At 40.3% G+C, this 16,535-nt stretch overlaps 1 protein-coding gene across 1 annotated transcript in view; it reads right to left on the reverse strand.

The window, feature by feature from the left end:
* Window positions 1–4,105: 4,105 nt before the first annotated feature.
* Window positions 4,106–16,535, reverse strand: part of TSNAX (translin associated factor X) — a 37,649-nt gene continuing 25,219 nt past the window's right edge. The window contains exons 5-6 of the mRNA XM_019549865.1: window positions 9,052–9,179; window positions 4,106–6,022 (exon numbers count right to left, since the gene is read on the reverse strand). Coding sequence (XP_019405410.1) covers window positions 5,645–6,022; window positions 9,052–9,179 — 506 coding nt within the window. The 3' untranslated portion in view covers window positions 4,106–5,644. The remainder of the gene's footprint in view (window positions 6,023–9,051; window positions 9,180–16,535) is intronic.

Raw genomic sequence — 16,535 nt, forward strand, 5'->3', positions numbered from 1 at the left:
GGATCAGCTGTAGTGGGACTCGTCTGATCTGCGTCATTTGGTGACATCTGTTTTTACACCAGGACACACCTACCAAATGCTTTCAGCAGGGGAGGGAAAAAAATAAAATTACAGTTTCTAAAAAGAATAGTGCCAGCGTGCAACTATTACTATTGATATTATAGAACACAGACGACAGTGGTCCTCAGCCCTGTCAGACTAAAGGCACCCCTCAGAAAATGCCACCTTCATCGTCACTTGTGTTTTGACTACAGAAAAATAATAAAGCAATTCTGCTGTGGCAAAGAACTCAGGACCACAACGGGTCAGAATTGTTTTAATACTATGGCTTCCTGTGTGAATCCTCTGGGTTATCTTGTGAATAAGTCTGCATACCTAACAGTGTTAACATAGTATGGTGTGCCGCAGTACCCTTGAAAGGATCTCCTGGTTGAGAATCACTGGCCTACAGTACAGAAGATCCAGCTCACACAACCACAAGTATCAGCCACACTTTTGGCCCCTGCCCCCATGAACTTACATTCCATGGACACAGGAAACCAAGGGTACAGAGAGGGGAAAAAAGCACAATGTACAAACCATGGAGTTTGGTTTAGAGTTTTTAAAATGCATCACCTCTCCCAAGTTGAACACATGCCTGTTCACTATCAGCTAACAAATCTATAAAATCTGTTAAATACCTGTCATCAACAATCTTCAGACAGGACATGAGAATAGTAAGATTACCAGCTAACAAATTCCTCTGCTATCATGATAGAAATAGATCTTAAGGAAGGACTGAATGGGAACGGTAAGGGCCTGCCCATTTTTCCAAGGAAGTATGGAAAGAGCAGCAGAGAACTACAGAAGTGGATAAATGGGAGTATGGTCTGACCAGGCAGGCATTGTCACCAGAAGGACAACGTGCAGGAGGCTTGAGAAGTAATCTGACTGTTTGCCAATCAAAGACAGAATCTACCTAACAGAAGCCTCCTTATTTAAATGATGAGGGAAGAGTGTGAAAGTAAAAGGGAAACCACATGAGGTTAAGAAAAAATTCCATAAAAGCATATCAGTAGCTAGCCTTGGAAATGGACTAGCAAGGGCTCCGAGTTCAGATCTCAGGTGCAGGTGGGCATAGGACTACCAGAGCAGAAGAGAGGAGACGTCACTTCACTTCTGGCCAGTGTTCAGGGCAGCGCTGACTAGCTCTAGCAGAAGATGCAAGCAATCCTCCTCTACCAGGTTCTGCAAGCAGGCCTTGAAAAATAAAGGTGAATCGGGTAACAAGGGGAAACAGATGGGAGAGGACAATTTGAAAGGCATTTCCCACATACGCTCACTCTAAACTAGAAAAGAAACACCTCCCATGTTTGCCAAACTATTTGTTTTGGCTTGCAATGAATACAAACCAAAAAATAACCAAGTGTTGTTTACCTGCTTTATCAGCCTGAGCTCTGTCTACTCATTGCCACATGGCAAAATAGTCAGTATAGGAAGTATGCAAGCAGGCCTACTGAGGAGGAGACCAGGCCTATCCCGCCAGAAACAAGAGTTCTCTCTCAAAATGGAGCACTGAGCTAAATTAACCTTTATTACAAATCCAAGAGATAAAGGCGCTTGCATTGACACATTTCACCCAGGACGTCTCCTAAAACTGTAAACAACTGAATCACAGGTAGTCACAGAAGTTGGCTCAGGAGCATTGTGCAACTCCTTCCCGCCAGCTGGCCAGCAACTGGGAAAAGAACGAGCAAGGAAAAAGAAGACTCAGAAATGGGGGAGGACAAGTGAGGAGGAAACAGACACGCAGACACAACAAGAACGGGAAAGCACCAGTAACTGTAAGTATTTTTATATTAAATGCTGGTTTCTAAAAAGATTAGACATGTCTGAGGTTTACATCAAAGGCTGACTGCCAAACCAGAAGAGACAGAGGAGGTGCAATCCTGTAAAGCCCTGCTCCACACTGATAACTCCTGTTGACTTCCATGGAAGCTGCAGGCTCTCAGCATCTCAGGAAGTCACTTTCCCCATTTTAGGGCCACACTTTAGGCATTCATGTGGAAGAAGTGGGGGAGAGGGGAGCCTCTATTCTTTTGTCATGCAGCAACTTCACTTAACCCCATAAAAATCTCTATTTCTTGAGTTGTCAAGTGGTTTCAAGTGGCATTTCTGCAAGCCATTCCTACTGATCCCAGCTTCACCTAGTTACACCTCAACCAGGCAGTCTCGCATTGATCAACCAAGCCTATCTTGCATCTCACTCCAGTCTTCCCAGGTACCTTGAAACCCTTGGCCACTTGTCCCTACAAACCACTACCTCCTCTTACAACTTCAGTTCACTTCCCTTCCACACACCTCTCTTTCTCCTATCTCTTGGACTCCCTTCAGCTGTCTTTTCCCAACCCTGACAACAAAACTTATCATAATGGTCTGAATGTTTAGAAACTTTAAGTTTTTGCTTTCAACTAAGAAATCATACATTCCATATAAACCTTCCTCTCCATCTCCTTCCTTCCTTCTACTTGCCTTTCTGGCTCTGTTTTGTCTAATCTTAGGTTGTAAAACTTTTAGGGACAAAAAACAACTATCTGCTCTATAGTCTACAAAGCACTACATGTATTTTGGGTGGTCAATACATACCCATTTGAAACAATACAGGTTTGATTTTGGTGGGCTAGACTATAAGTAGAAACAACATATGTGGTCTGTCAACAGGAAGCTGTTCTCTTGCATAACTTCTCTGGTAAGGGTAAGCTAAATATGGCTGAGTCTATTTTTCCCCCCAGTGCAAGTTACTAGACTCTGTATAAATGTGAACCCAAAAAGAAAATTCATTTCTGAAAAGAGGATTTTAAAAAGGCAGATAATTTCTAGCATGCAAAGCAGCCCTTCATGAAACATCTGCTATGACGTCGCTTTATTCTGGCTCCATCCCAAGTATATCAATGGCTCCATACATAGGAACGGGATAAGGAATGGGAAAATTGCCACTGCTTGTTTAGCAGCTTGTTTTGCTGATAAATGTCTGTCACTTTTGAAACAACTACAGTGTAATTGTTTTAGGGGGAAAATATTTCCTTGAGCATGAGGTTTGCAGGCCATTAGCTATTTCCCATCTGTCATAGTGCTTTAATATACCACACGCATTTTGTTCTTGACGGGAAATTACTTGTGGCTTTGCCTTTCTGGGCAGGAGGACCTTAAGAGGCTTAAAAATCACGTCTGAAGTGATTTTCAAAAAAATACATATTTTCTGTAGCCTCAGAGACAGTTTATTCCAATCTTCAAATTGTTAAAGCCAATATATTTTTGGCAGGAACTCAAACAGTCCTCAGAGACTTTCGGAAGGAAAGAATTGCTCCTTTCATATTCAAGGCCTCCAAAGGGATGTAAAAGCCGTGGAGAGATGAACAGTACTAGTGCAGTAGCTGTTTTGACAAGTACGATAGCCATTATATACTCATTTAGCTAAAGCAGCAACTTGGGCTTTAGAACATTTTTTTTACTGAAAGGGGGAAACGTTGCCAGGACCCTAGGATTAATTTCATTGTCTTCTTTTAAGGTGTGACATGGAATTATTAACTCCCACCTGACAGTTGTCAGCGCGTGCAGAAGAGACCTCTAATATATCACAGTCTCGCTAGCCATTATTGATGTCTGCTTCAGACAAGCACATTTTCCATGCAGAAAACTTTCCGTAAATTCGCCCCTAATAAAATGTGTAGTACCATATCCTCATCTACTTCATCATAAACTCTACATGCCAATATGCCTGAAAATTGGGTCCAACAAGCAACCAAAACCAGCAGAGGAAAAGTGAACAGATATCTGAAACAGTTGGCACTATTCATCCCAGGGATAAACAAGTCAGGCCATATGAGTGCCCCACATTTAATTATACACTAGGCCAAAATGTAACCTATTTAATGAAGTGGATAAGAAACAAAAGAGATCCTCAGTCAGGGGATGCCACTTATGATGTACAGGTAAGAGGGCCATGTCAGAGCTTTGAGTAGAATACTGAATTATAAGAGTGGATATAAGAAAGAGGGACACACTATATTAGTCACATGTTCTCAAATAAGACTGATGGATAAAAGTAGTAATACTCATTCAGGGATATCAATATAATTACTTTTATTGTAAAAAAAGTATTAAACATTTGGAAAACACACTCTTTTTTAACCCACCAAATACTGCTTTACACAGAAACAAAAAACTGTGATAAACCCTAAGTAATTGTTCTGTTCAATACATCTGTGATTCAAATTACCTTGGACATGTCATGCTCATGAGAAAAAACACTGGTAGTATCACAGAATATGGAAATGGAAATACAAAAACCCAAGCAACATTTTCATTAGTACTTGAGGGACTTATTTCCTGAAGCTCATTTTTTTAAAAGCATGTTATTTTATCTGCCTTATTTTTATCCCTCCCCCTCTAATTTCTGTCTCATAGGTGCACAAGACTCATTTCTGACATATTGCACCACTCTGTTAAATATAATTATCCAAATTCTTCCTTCAGATATGCAGTTCAATCCTACTGCTGTCCCTCAGGGCACCATAAATACAGCAGAAGGCAAAATTCTCCTGACTGTCTTGAGCTTTGTATCCTCTTAGGATACAAGCATACAGCCAGCACCCAGGAATGCACATTATGTTCTAGCATTGAATTATCCATGATAAGCATCTTTGTTCACTACTGTAAAGGAACTGATACAGCCAGCAATCCAGCAGATCCTGCACCCGCTAAAGCTTTTGTTTGGAAAAAGAACAACGATGAATTCCTGTACTTTTTTTAAAGGATTTCTAATTCATGCCAAAACATTAAGGTTCCAAAGTAACTGAACTAGCAGAGATGAAATAAAGCTCCGAGTTCTGAAATGGTGGGTATGCAGGGACATTTACCTGGTCTACCAGGTTGGTTTTTTTTATCAGCTATCAAAAACTGTTTTAGCTGTGAATGTTAATCAGACAAAACTAAGTCACAGAGCACTTTTGGCCATGCTTCAATTCCATGTCCAAAGAGACAAAAATTTATGTTGAAGATAAATGGGTTAAGTTGGTGAGACAGTATCAGACAAGGATGCCCCAATGGGCCTAGTAAGACCTTCCGAATCTGGGTTCGTTCCCTCTTGATTCAAGCAGAAAGCTGCTACTTTTCAAACCTGTGCATCTTCATTCTAACCTGTGTGTACTACTTTATCTCTGACCTGAACACAAAAAAGTGTTTACTGAGGAATGTGGTGCAACAGGAATCCAGGGGTTATGTGGCATCACAAGGCAATTTTCAATCTACTCAAAACACCACTTGACCACTGACAATCAGCTGCAATGGCCAAGACAGCATGGAATTAATTTGTATCTGTGAAACGCACAGGACAGTGAGAACAGCAGTGACATTTGACTATTTTGACAACACACAGAAGGGGAAGAGAAGAAATTTCCCACCAACAGAAAAGATTAAAACACTGTACATCATGTAAAGAATTTTTTTTTGGTCACAAATTTAGCACTGCAAACAATCTTACTTGTTAGATAAAATGTTACTACATAAAAGCTATGACAAAGTCTACTGAGAACAAAACCTAAATATTAACAAGTTTCCACCTCTACAGTTCAATCACCTTAAGGGCTGTGACAGTCCTGCTATTTTAGGAAAGACCCTCTTCTCGGTCCATCATATCAGCTTTGGTGGAGAAAACATCAGCCAACATGTGCTTTGGGATTTCTGAGCCCCTCACTTTTAATGTATAACAAGCATTCTCTACTTTGGCTAGACTCTGTTTCAAGGTATATAGCTTCTTAGAGACTTCATAGGGTCCAGTATTGCCAATGTAGGTAAAGCCATCATAAATCTGACGTAAAAACTGGCTCAGTTCAAAAGGGGTGTCGATATCACCATTTCCAACACTGCTGATACACAACCGCATCAGCTCTCCTGTTAGATCAGCCACTCCAAGCAGGTAATCTACAGGTGTCACCTTCAGGCTCCAAGTGTGCTGCTGCTTATTATGGGAACTGGAGGAGGGCTGAGGACAGAAGAGAACATAAAACGGTACAGAAAAGAAAGCAAAAGGTGACTTTATGACATTTTAAACAAACACAAACTGATTTAACATAATATTATCTCATTTAAAATAATCAGTCAGGAAAACTAAACCATGTGGCACTCCCATATAGTGGCAAGAAACCCTTCAAAAATTCTGTAGACTAATTTACCCTTCCACACAACCATAAGGTATCACCTTCACTTTTGAGATGAGAGAACTCCAGCAAAACACATTACACATTTGTAAACCCTGAGGCCAGCAAGCCCCAGGCCCATAGCTAGTATCTATATTCGCACACAGAGTTACTGCATCCATGTGAAACCCTAAGTATTTATTTACATTTACATTTTTCTGCACAAGCCTCAGGCCACCACATTTCAAAGTTTGTCCCTGAACGACCTGCCTGAGGTTAGCTAAGTAGTCAAGATGAAAACCAGGGATAGGAAAAATGAATTACACCATTTTGTAATAAAATCCTGACTTTTAAAGCATACTTAGCCTAAAAAATTGGGCTCCAGAATAAATAGCTGTATTGCTATGGAATGTTATTCTAACCAATTTTTCTATAAACTTTTCAAAACTGATTAATACCTAATGGAAAAATTTATCAAAATTCTATCAAGAAACAATTTAGCTTAGAAACCATGTAGTTTCTCTGTATATACAGCTCCATATCCTTTCTTTTCAAGACATCTATGGCATATAATAAACACATTTTTGCTTTTAAGTGTTCATCCCCTCATGCTACTTAGTCTCAATCCTCTGTTTATGGCATCAGTTTGTTGTGTAAATATATATATCACAGGAGGGGTTCTCTTCCAAAAGAGAGGATTCATTCAAAGATGGTTTCTATGTAAGCATCTTTAGCAACAGATCACATGAGAAATATTAAATGTGATTTACAATACAACATCTTCTAAATGAAATGCTCTTCTAGGAGTCATCTACCGCAGCCAGCTGGACACTGGGCTCCTTCATACTGACAATGCAAACTTGAAAAACAATTACTGTTTAGTAATTGTAAAGAGATAGTAGTTTAAGGCTGACCATTCTGAAACATTTCAAGATGTTAGGACATCATGGTTTCAGATTGCTCAGTGAATTTATGTTTCCAGATGTTAGCTCCTTGCTAGAAAAGCTTGTTTACTGCTACAACTGTATTTGAATCCTATCTGCCTGGAAATGTTACACAGCTGCATGCTTGAGTTTTCTAATGAAAGGATTTTGTGGGGATATATGTTTACTGCAGTTATTAAACAATCATTAATCAGTTTTAAACAAGTTCCTCCTTACTGCATAGACATCATATGCAGTGATTCATTCAGGAGAAAGGATGTCCACCAGTGAAGATGTTCATTCCTTCCAATAATATACAGATGTCTTTGTACAACTGGCACTCAGTAATACTGTGTGAAAGTGACAGCACATTCCCAGGAAATTCTGCAAAAGTTTTCATGATTTTGTTTTATGTGATTTGAGCCTTTCAAACATCATTTTCCTTATGAAATCTCAGTGACAATTTTGAATGAAGCTGTGTGCAGAAGTTAACAGGTATTTTCATTTGGAGGCTGAAGGAATATAGTGGCTGACAGTTTCTTCTCCTTTGTGTCTTTTAAAAACGTGCTGAAAAGCAGACAAGTCTGAAACACACAATCCTATGAACACTTTGGGGACTGAGGGTGAAAGAAGTGGAATTCGTGGTGGATAACACTGTCATGAGGGGGGAGGGAGCCAAGAGCTCGAAAGCTGGCAACTGTCTTTCGCTGCAGAGAGAGTGAGATGCTAGTGGTAAAATATTCTCAAAGAATGTATTTCTTCACTGTGCAAGGGATGTCTTCTTGTCCAGATGATATTACAGGAGTACTTGAAACTCCAAAAGCTGGTTCTAGGTCCCCTGCAATTGCCTAACTTGCGGTGGCGTATAGCATAATTCTAACCTCAGCAGATTTCATGTTACATTTTCAGGATCCTGTAAAAACTGTTCTTGTCATTGATGCAGTTTACAGTGTCGCACAGTTTAATTTCTATGAACATTCAGATATGTGCTAGCTGCAGCTCCAAGAAAGCTGCTCATTTATCCAAAAGATAAAACCCAATTAAGCCTCCAGAGAAATGTGTGCACTGCAACCCAGGTTACTGAAGAAAAAAAATAGTACTATAAACCTGACTACACAACTGGCTATCAATGTCGATTTCAGCCTCCATAGTCTGCTATTGACCACCTGTTTGACAGAATAACTTCCTTGCCATTACAAATTTGTTCAGTCATTCTCTGGATGTAATGCTAGTATCACTTCATAACCTGCCTTTGAAGACTTTTCCCCTTCTTTTTAACCTTTGGTAAAGACCTGTAACTGTTACTCTGGTTTGCAACAACTGTATTATCCATAGCAGACCTTTCCATGTGTAGCTTGACCTTTTTCTCTTGCATTTAGGAACAATTCTAAACGCAGGAGAAGATTCAGTCTACCTTACCTGCCTACTTAAGGTTTCCAAAACTGGAATATTTGGGCAAAGGTTGCATAAGCAAGACGGCCACACTGTATTTTGGTCACAGGCAAAATATCTCTTGCTTGGGAATGGGCAGGAGGACAGGACAAGCAACAAATGGAAGCTACTGTATTAGAGTTAAGGAGGATTAAAAAACAGTCCTCCAAGGGAAGTTTTAAGATTAACTGTAGGTGAGATAGCGGTGACCTTGACAGGACATGCAACATGTATTTTAATAGCAGCTGACAACAGTGAAAAATGTCTGAGCCAAGAGAACCTGTGACAGAGGATAACTCCTTACCCTTCTTCAGTCTTGGCTACTGCTATGATTAGGTCATGATTGAGCAAGGCTGAGTCAATGGAATTGTTTTCATCAAGAGAGTCAGTATATACCACACACTGAGCCAATAACTGAATTTATTTTATCAGATGCTAATAATCCTGTTACTTCAAGCTTAGACAATTCATTGTGTTAGCAATAACCATAACCATTCATAAGCAAAGACACAAATTCTTACTGTGTTTGTTGTTTCCTCTTTTTCTTCCAGTGTAAATACCAGTTGTTTATTAATCTCTTCTGCACTAATTAACGAATGTGTTTTGATGAAATACTGAAAGGAGACAGCTTCTACATATTCCTGAAGCCCTGTAGAAACATCAAATGAAAAAAAAAATCTTAAGACATTTCTCAGATGTCCTTGCTGGAAATCACAAATCTTTGGAGAAAGATTTATTTTTAAGGTCTCCACTAGAAGGAAAAAGTGAAATGGACCTAACTACAGAAATACAAGTTGAATACACAGTTTTAATACCTCAACACCCTTCCTTTATATACAGACCAAGAAATCATACCAACACCACAACTAGAAACATTCTCAGCACTTTTATTTACAAGCATACATCATGCGCAAAGCCTCTTTTCCATCCAGACACTTTTTAATATAAAAGTATAATCCTGATCTCGCAGATGTCATTTTGGACTTGCTCCTTGAAGTGCAGTAAGAAACTCTTTCTAAATAGAATATTTTTTGAAAGAAAATGTACCACAGTTAAAAGGTCACTTGTTTCTAGTTGCAACACCATTTGCAGATATGTAGGTCTGATGCTGGATATGTAGGTCTGATGCTTTATTCAAACCAAATCTCCGTTAATTTTTTGGACAGATGAATCCACTGTAAAGCTGAAAGACCAAATTTCCATGTAATGTCTCTCCTAAACAATTGTCTCAGTATAAAATTTCCAATTCTCCCTGTAGTGAAACAGGACACGAAGCCACAACAGGTAATTTGGGGAACAAGAGCAGCAGAAGACCATTTGGCTGCTTGCCTACATTAGAAAAAAACAAAACAAAACTGTGTTTTACTTTAAACTCTCTGCACTTCTGCGCCAAGCCCAGCACATGCTCAGAAGAGGCAGCATGTTAGTTGGACCTGCCTTGCCTGATGCTTGTTAAGATCAGGTGCTTTAGTAGGGCTTTTTCGGCGCTTTTATCTAATAGCTGATTGAATCAAAGGTTAGATAAAAGCGCCGAAAAAGCCCTGGTGAAGCGTCCAATCTATACAGACACTGCAGAGCTAGGTCCAAGTAATGCGCTGCTTCCAGCAAAGTGTGTTTTTGTTTTTTAATGTCTAAAAGCAGCCTTTGTTGTTCTGGTTTTTTGTTTTTACTCCCCATTCTCTAAATAACAAAAATAATGTCAATATGCTACATTTCACCTCGTTATTACCACTTATTACTGAATTAAGCCTGGATTTCCTATCTCTATTTGTTTGAGGGAAAATAGTGAAGAGATTCCTTAAATCCTGAAAGCTAAGGTACAACTCACTTGTAACAAGCACTGTCCCCTTACTGGGAGTGATTTATACTGAAGCAGTTTTAAAAGTTTCTAGCAGGTCAGATCACAAATGTCAACCAATGAGAAATACAGACTGCTAAAGTTGACACCATTAGCAGAGAAAGCAAGGATCAACCATGTTAGTAACAGCAATATAGCAAAAGGGCCTGTTGGAACTAAATTCTGAACACCTTTGAAGATTAGGATAAGAAGCTTATATCTGATGTACAGAGAAGGCAGAGAATCAAAGAATCAGGATACCAGTCACTGCAACACACCATGAAGATGATCTTACCAGCAGCATTTTGAATGGACTTTGGGATTGCAGGTACCCAGACCAGAAAAGAGAAACTACTATATCAAGATGTAGATGACGGGTTTAGACAAGAGCTTGACACTTTGGGCAGTGAGAAAGAGGTGGTGGGTAAAACCTAGTTCCATTGAAATCAATGATAAAACTGTTATCAACTTTAGTGAGGCCAGGATTTCACTCATAAAAAAGATAGGCAGGATCCAGGAGCAAATTTAGACATCAGATGAATCATAGGAAAAATCCAAGTACAAAAATGAAGCCAAGAATATATGAGTTTGAGCAACAGGGAGGATGATGATGCTGGGCACCACGGTAAAGAATACGATTTAAAGGGTAAAATCAATGTGCAGAAGGCCTTTCATACCACAGTCACAGTAAGGGCTTAAAAGGTAACCAGCAAGTTATTTTTCTACTTAAAAAGGGACAGGTTTGTCTCCATTCATGATTTTTATGCTGGTAGTGGGGAAAGAAGTGTCGTTCTCCTGCAGTGTTCTGCTACAGATAAGATGTTACCGGAGGCCGCCCAAAAGCATTCCTCATACAACTCTGGGAAGATGCTGGGCCAATCCAAGGCAAATTTAAAACAGACAATTGAGATAAAGGTCTCAGAGCATAAGTGGTAAAGGACTGCTGAAAAAAATTGTTCATAATCCTCTAAAAAGTTGACAAACCCATAAATTCTAGAAACAGCTGGATATCATCGCCTGTCCTTTCCCAGACTTATCCCACAGAACTAAATGGTGATGCAGTGATGACATGAAGCTAATAATTCATTTTGACATTTTGGCAGTTACTAAAATAAGCAGTGAGCTTCCAGATGCAGCAGCATTTCACATGAGAATGTTTCCCAGATTACATCTCTGTTGCTTCTGGACAGGACAATCAGGGGATGCAGGATCTACCAATCTGAGACTCATTCAAGTTCTGCCTGTAGTCAGGAGAGATCAAATGAGCTCCCAACTTCCATACACACATCACTGCCTTGGTCATCCTAAAACATTCCACAAATTCACCCCCATCATCTACTTATTTCCTCTTTCCATTTGTCCTTGGCCCCACACAAGAGCCCCTTCCCTCCGTCTTCACTTTATGACATGAGAAATATGGTGGGAGGTCAAAAATCAACTCCTACGTTCCACAGCTCCTAGCTCCACAGCTTTGCTAGTTTTCACACAGAAATATTTAACAAAAAGTAGAATTCACTGTTTGCTTTTATTTATCCCTTTCAAGATTTCAGTTAATTCCTCTTGTTGCAAAATTGCAAGATCAATCTTCATTTTTTGTATCTTTAACTCTCTCATTTGCACTATAAACAATTCATTGAAGCCTACAAGGTAAGGACTACTTTGCTATTATTTTTTTCCATTAAAAATAATATTTGAATTGAATACAAGGCCTCCCTTCCAGAAGTATTAAAAAATGATGACATTTACATGACCCAAGACCTTGAAAGAAGGTGTTTTTATGTGCAGGTAAAAGGATGTTTAAACATATTATGTTTTAGCTTAATGGAAGGACATCCGCTGCTTTCAGCAAATAATCCCTAAGGTGAAAAAATCCCATCCCATTTCACTATTTTATCCAACAATACCTTTTCCCTTCTGTTCTTGTTTTGGATTTATTCCAAAATAGGATTATTTATGGGCTGAGCTGCTAGTAATGAAACGATTTATAAGACTGCTGTTATGTAATCCATTTTGGTTTTCCCTGTACACGCAAAGAGCTCAATTAAAGATCTCTGATTATTTCTATTAGCACTTATTACAAATATATACACAAAATTACAGAACTGTTACAGTGTTTTGACATTTTATTACATTTACTGAACATTAAAAAAGATTCATTTGGTCTTCCATCACCACTAGGTACCATGCTAAAGATACAATACAAAATACAGTAACCAGCTCTGACAGATTCCTCCAACTTTTTGAAAATAAAATATTATATTAAACATTTATCTAGAAAACTTATTTTTATTTAATTGATGGCAGCAATGGTGATCCATCAATTCAAGGATGATCTCTACCACAGCACATCAATGGGTTTTATGGCGAGAGTAATTTTGAGTCAGGCATCTACATCCAATGTCAGGTCTAGTAAAGATGGTGCTTAAGGATCACTGACTCAATGCTGGTAACACCAGCTTTAGCAAGGATGCTGGCGTTTGTGCAGCAATCTTCCCATTTGATGTGGAGGATTTTCCAGAGACATTGTTGGCGATACTTCTCCAGGCTCTTTAGATGATGACAGTAGGTCACCACATTTCACATCTGTAGACAAAGGTCAGGGTGATAACTGCATTGTAGACCTGGGACTTGGTGTCCTTCCAGAGATTGCAATGAATAAAAGACATGCCAAAGAAATTTCTCAAAGGAGGAACTTGCACACCAGATCCTGTGATGGATCTCCTCATGTTAACTCTCTGATAAAGTTACTACTGAGGTAGAGGAAGGGTCTTTCTCTCTATGGTAATTTGGGGTGGTAGTCACATTCATGGCCCAGGGAAGGCTGATAAAGCACTTTAGTCTTCTTGGTGTTGAGAGAGGCCCATAGTTCAGTACACTGCTCTGAAAAGATTCAGTGCAGTCCAGAGGTTTTCTTCTGTGTGCAGAAGAATGGCACAATCATCTACATATTGAAGGTCAAGGATGGTTGTTTTGAGCACTTCAGTCTTCAAGCAGAAATGACCCAGAATGAACAGCCCTCCATCCATTTGGCATTCAATGTCAATTCTGGAAGGAAGGTGGTCCCTAATGAGAACCAGGATGAGAACCAGGATGACGGTAAAAAAAACGGAGAACAGAATTGGGATGATAACAAATCCTTGCTTGACCCCAGTTCAGATAACAACCGGATCTGTCTCCAATTTGCTACAGAATGGTTACAGTCATCTGGTCATGCAGAAACCTCAGGACTTTGATGTACTTTCCCACACACAGACTTACCTCTTCTCATGAAGACAGTCATGATGTTGGCATTCCTCAGGTCCCCAGGGAATTCTTCATTGTTCCTACTTTGACAAATGAATTTATGGAGTGTCAGTACCAGTTCCTTGATACCAGCTACATAGATTTCAGCAGGTATGCCTTCTGGTCCAACAGCCTTTGTGTTCTTGGTTTCCTTCATGGCATGCCAGATTTCTAGGATAAGAGAGATGGCACAGGACCAGGGATTCAGGGTGTTTTGGGATGGACTTGATGGTGGTATCTGCCACAGTAGACTCACAAATCAAGAGTGCCTCAAAGTGCTCTTTCTGTCTAGCTTGGAGAAATTCATTGTCTTTAAGGAGTGTCAAGCTATCCTGCAATCACAGGAAAGTAGGACCATGGGTAGTTGGGCCGTAGATGATTTTCATTGCCTGGAAAAAAACTATGCATATCGTGATTGTCAGCATAGAGTTGTATTTCCTTGGCTTTATCTTGCCACCACTGATTTTTGATTTCTTGGATCCTCTTTTGAACTTTGGCTCTGAAGAGCCGATACATCTCTCCCTTCTGCTGAGATGAGGTGTCATCTTGCCAAGCAGAATAAGCCCTTCCCTTCTGGTCAAGGAGGGCTTGGATCTCACCATATTTTTACTTAGTATTTTTACTTAAACACACACAAGCTTCCAATCCATGCAATAGATATATTAAGCATTCATTCAGAAAACTTTTTATAAGTGAGTCCCTAAAGGGACCTAATACACATACCAGATGTGACAATTAATTTAGGTAGAACACTTCTTCTCACCCTCCATCAAAATTTTAATCAGAGGCAACATCATGATTTGCATTACTGTTGATGCTAATTTGAAAGTTACTTTCAACTCTGTACTGAAGAAGCTAGGGGATACCCCTTAAATGATATAGTCATGTCCATCATACCTGGGAAGTGGGATCTTCAAATGCATATATTGCTAGAGTGTTAAACATAAACACAGTAGTCATTTGTGAGAGGTAGGAAAAGGGAGGGAGCAGAAAGGAAATTGAAAACAGGACACTAAAGAAAGAGTATGAGAAGATAGGGAGGGAGAGAGAACAATAATGTGGGTGAGCAATGGAGAGAAAAATCCTGAATCAGAGGGGTGAGGGTTGGGAAACTGTAATCTCTCTCTGGCTAGAGCTCCAATCTTTGTAAGTGCAGGCTGACATTTCGGCTAGGAGTGATTACACAACAAGGAGAGGCTGGGGGAGGGGGGAACAGGGAAAAGACAGACGGAAGACTTCTCAAGATTAAAAAGAGGAAACTAAATTTAAATGAAAATCTTAAAATAGCCGTTTTAAGTTCATTTTTAACCAGTCTCATGGCTTTGAACCCTTGGGGCTGTCAATACTGACTCTGTTCTTTCTCTTCCTGCATATGTTCACCCTCTCTTATTTCCCTTTCAGCGTTAACACCCTTTTATTTCCTAGAATCCTGCACTCCCTCACCTCCCACTTTTATTCTTAATGCTGCTACTTCTGGGCTAGGGACAGACATTTAAAAAGTCTGAGCCTGAACCGATTCAATCCTGGCAAGTTAGTCTGGCTAGGCTAAATCACTTTGTAACTGCACAGACATCCCAGACATGCAGGCACATGCCTGCAGTGACTCAGGCTAGAGGCCAGGGGGTGCTAGAACAGCCCTCTCTTCCCTTCTACAGGGTTGAGCTAAGGGTGGTGTGGCCAGGCCCCAGCAGGGTTAGGGAGGGGTTCTCCCACTCCTTGATAACAGAGCATTTATCACCCGATCAGAAAACAAACAGCCCCTCATTAGTTCAAACTCTTCTTAAACAAAGAAGGAATGGAGGGACATTACCAGCTGAGTGAATGATCAGCTCCAAAAGCCCTAAGCTGACACTGGTGTCTGCTACAGCACGGACTGCAGCCAGTATGTAGTCTGCTAGCTAATGCATGTCTGTGTAAGGCAGAGGGGACAGGGGATCCCTGTTCAGCGGGGAGTGGTGAGGGGACAGGGAGAGCAGGAGGAAGCCAGGCAGACGCTCTGTGCCTTCATGGCTGCAGCTCTGGCAGAGACTTGAAGTGGCAGCCGTGCTGTGGAGCAGAGAGCCCCACCCAGCCCCAAGAGGATGCTGGGGGTGTCTGGTTTAACTTAAACCAGCAAGGGGTCTGGGACAGACATTGCATAAACCAGTTTAAACCAAATCAGTTAAGTCTGATACTAAATTCAACCAGGTTCATCTCAAACCAGTTTCAGCCATTTTCAAATCAGTTTATGTGCACTGAACATCTGTTATAGGTTTAAACCAGTTTCTGATCACTTAAACCAGTATATGTGTAATGTCCGTCCCTAGCTCTGATGGTCAAGACATGAACAGTTGAAATCCAGTGCTGACTTCCTCCTAAATTGTGCAACAGGACTCAGAGTACACAGTGCAGTCACAGAACATCTGGTGCCGAAATCTGAGCCTTATGGCCCACAGTAGTCACTGAAAGGACAACAAGAGAAACTTTGTTCATTCCTTGCAGTTCAACTGCAGTAGGATTTCAGCTTTGCTGCAGGAAGTGGGGGAAAGAGAAAATGTTGCTACTAGACAAATGTCACATGAAATTTTCTGTTAGAAATTGAACCTGAGCTGCAGACAGTAAAGATTACTGCTCCGAAGACAGAGATTGGCAACCAACAGCCCATGGGCTGGATCCAGTCCACGAAGAGACTGGATCCTGCCTGTGGCAGGTCAGGGAATCAGCAAAATGCTCCAGCCACAATGGCAGAGGAGACATCACCAGGGTCCTAGCACCTGCCTTTTTTTTTTTTTTTTTTTATCTATTACTCTCAAAGTCTGCTACTTGTTGGAGAGTGTGGGGCTCTTGCAGAGGCTCATCGTGATAAAAAGGTTGTCAATCCCTGTTCTAAGACAACTTTTTTCAACT

This window comes from Crocodylus porosus, unplaced genomic scaffold (genome assembly GCF_001723895.1).
Source record: "Crocodylus porosus isolate Cpor-Errol unplaced genomic scaffold, CroPor_comp1, whole genome shotgun sequence".
NCBI lineage: Eukaryota > Metazoa > Chordata > Crocodylia > Crocodylidae > Crocodylus > Crocodylus porosus.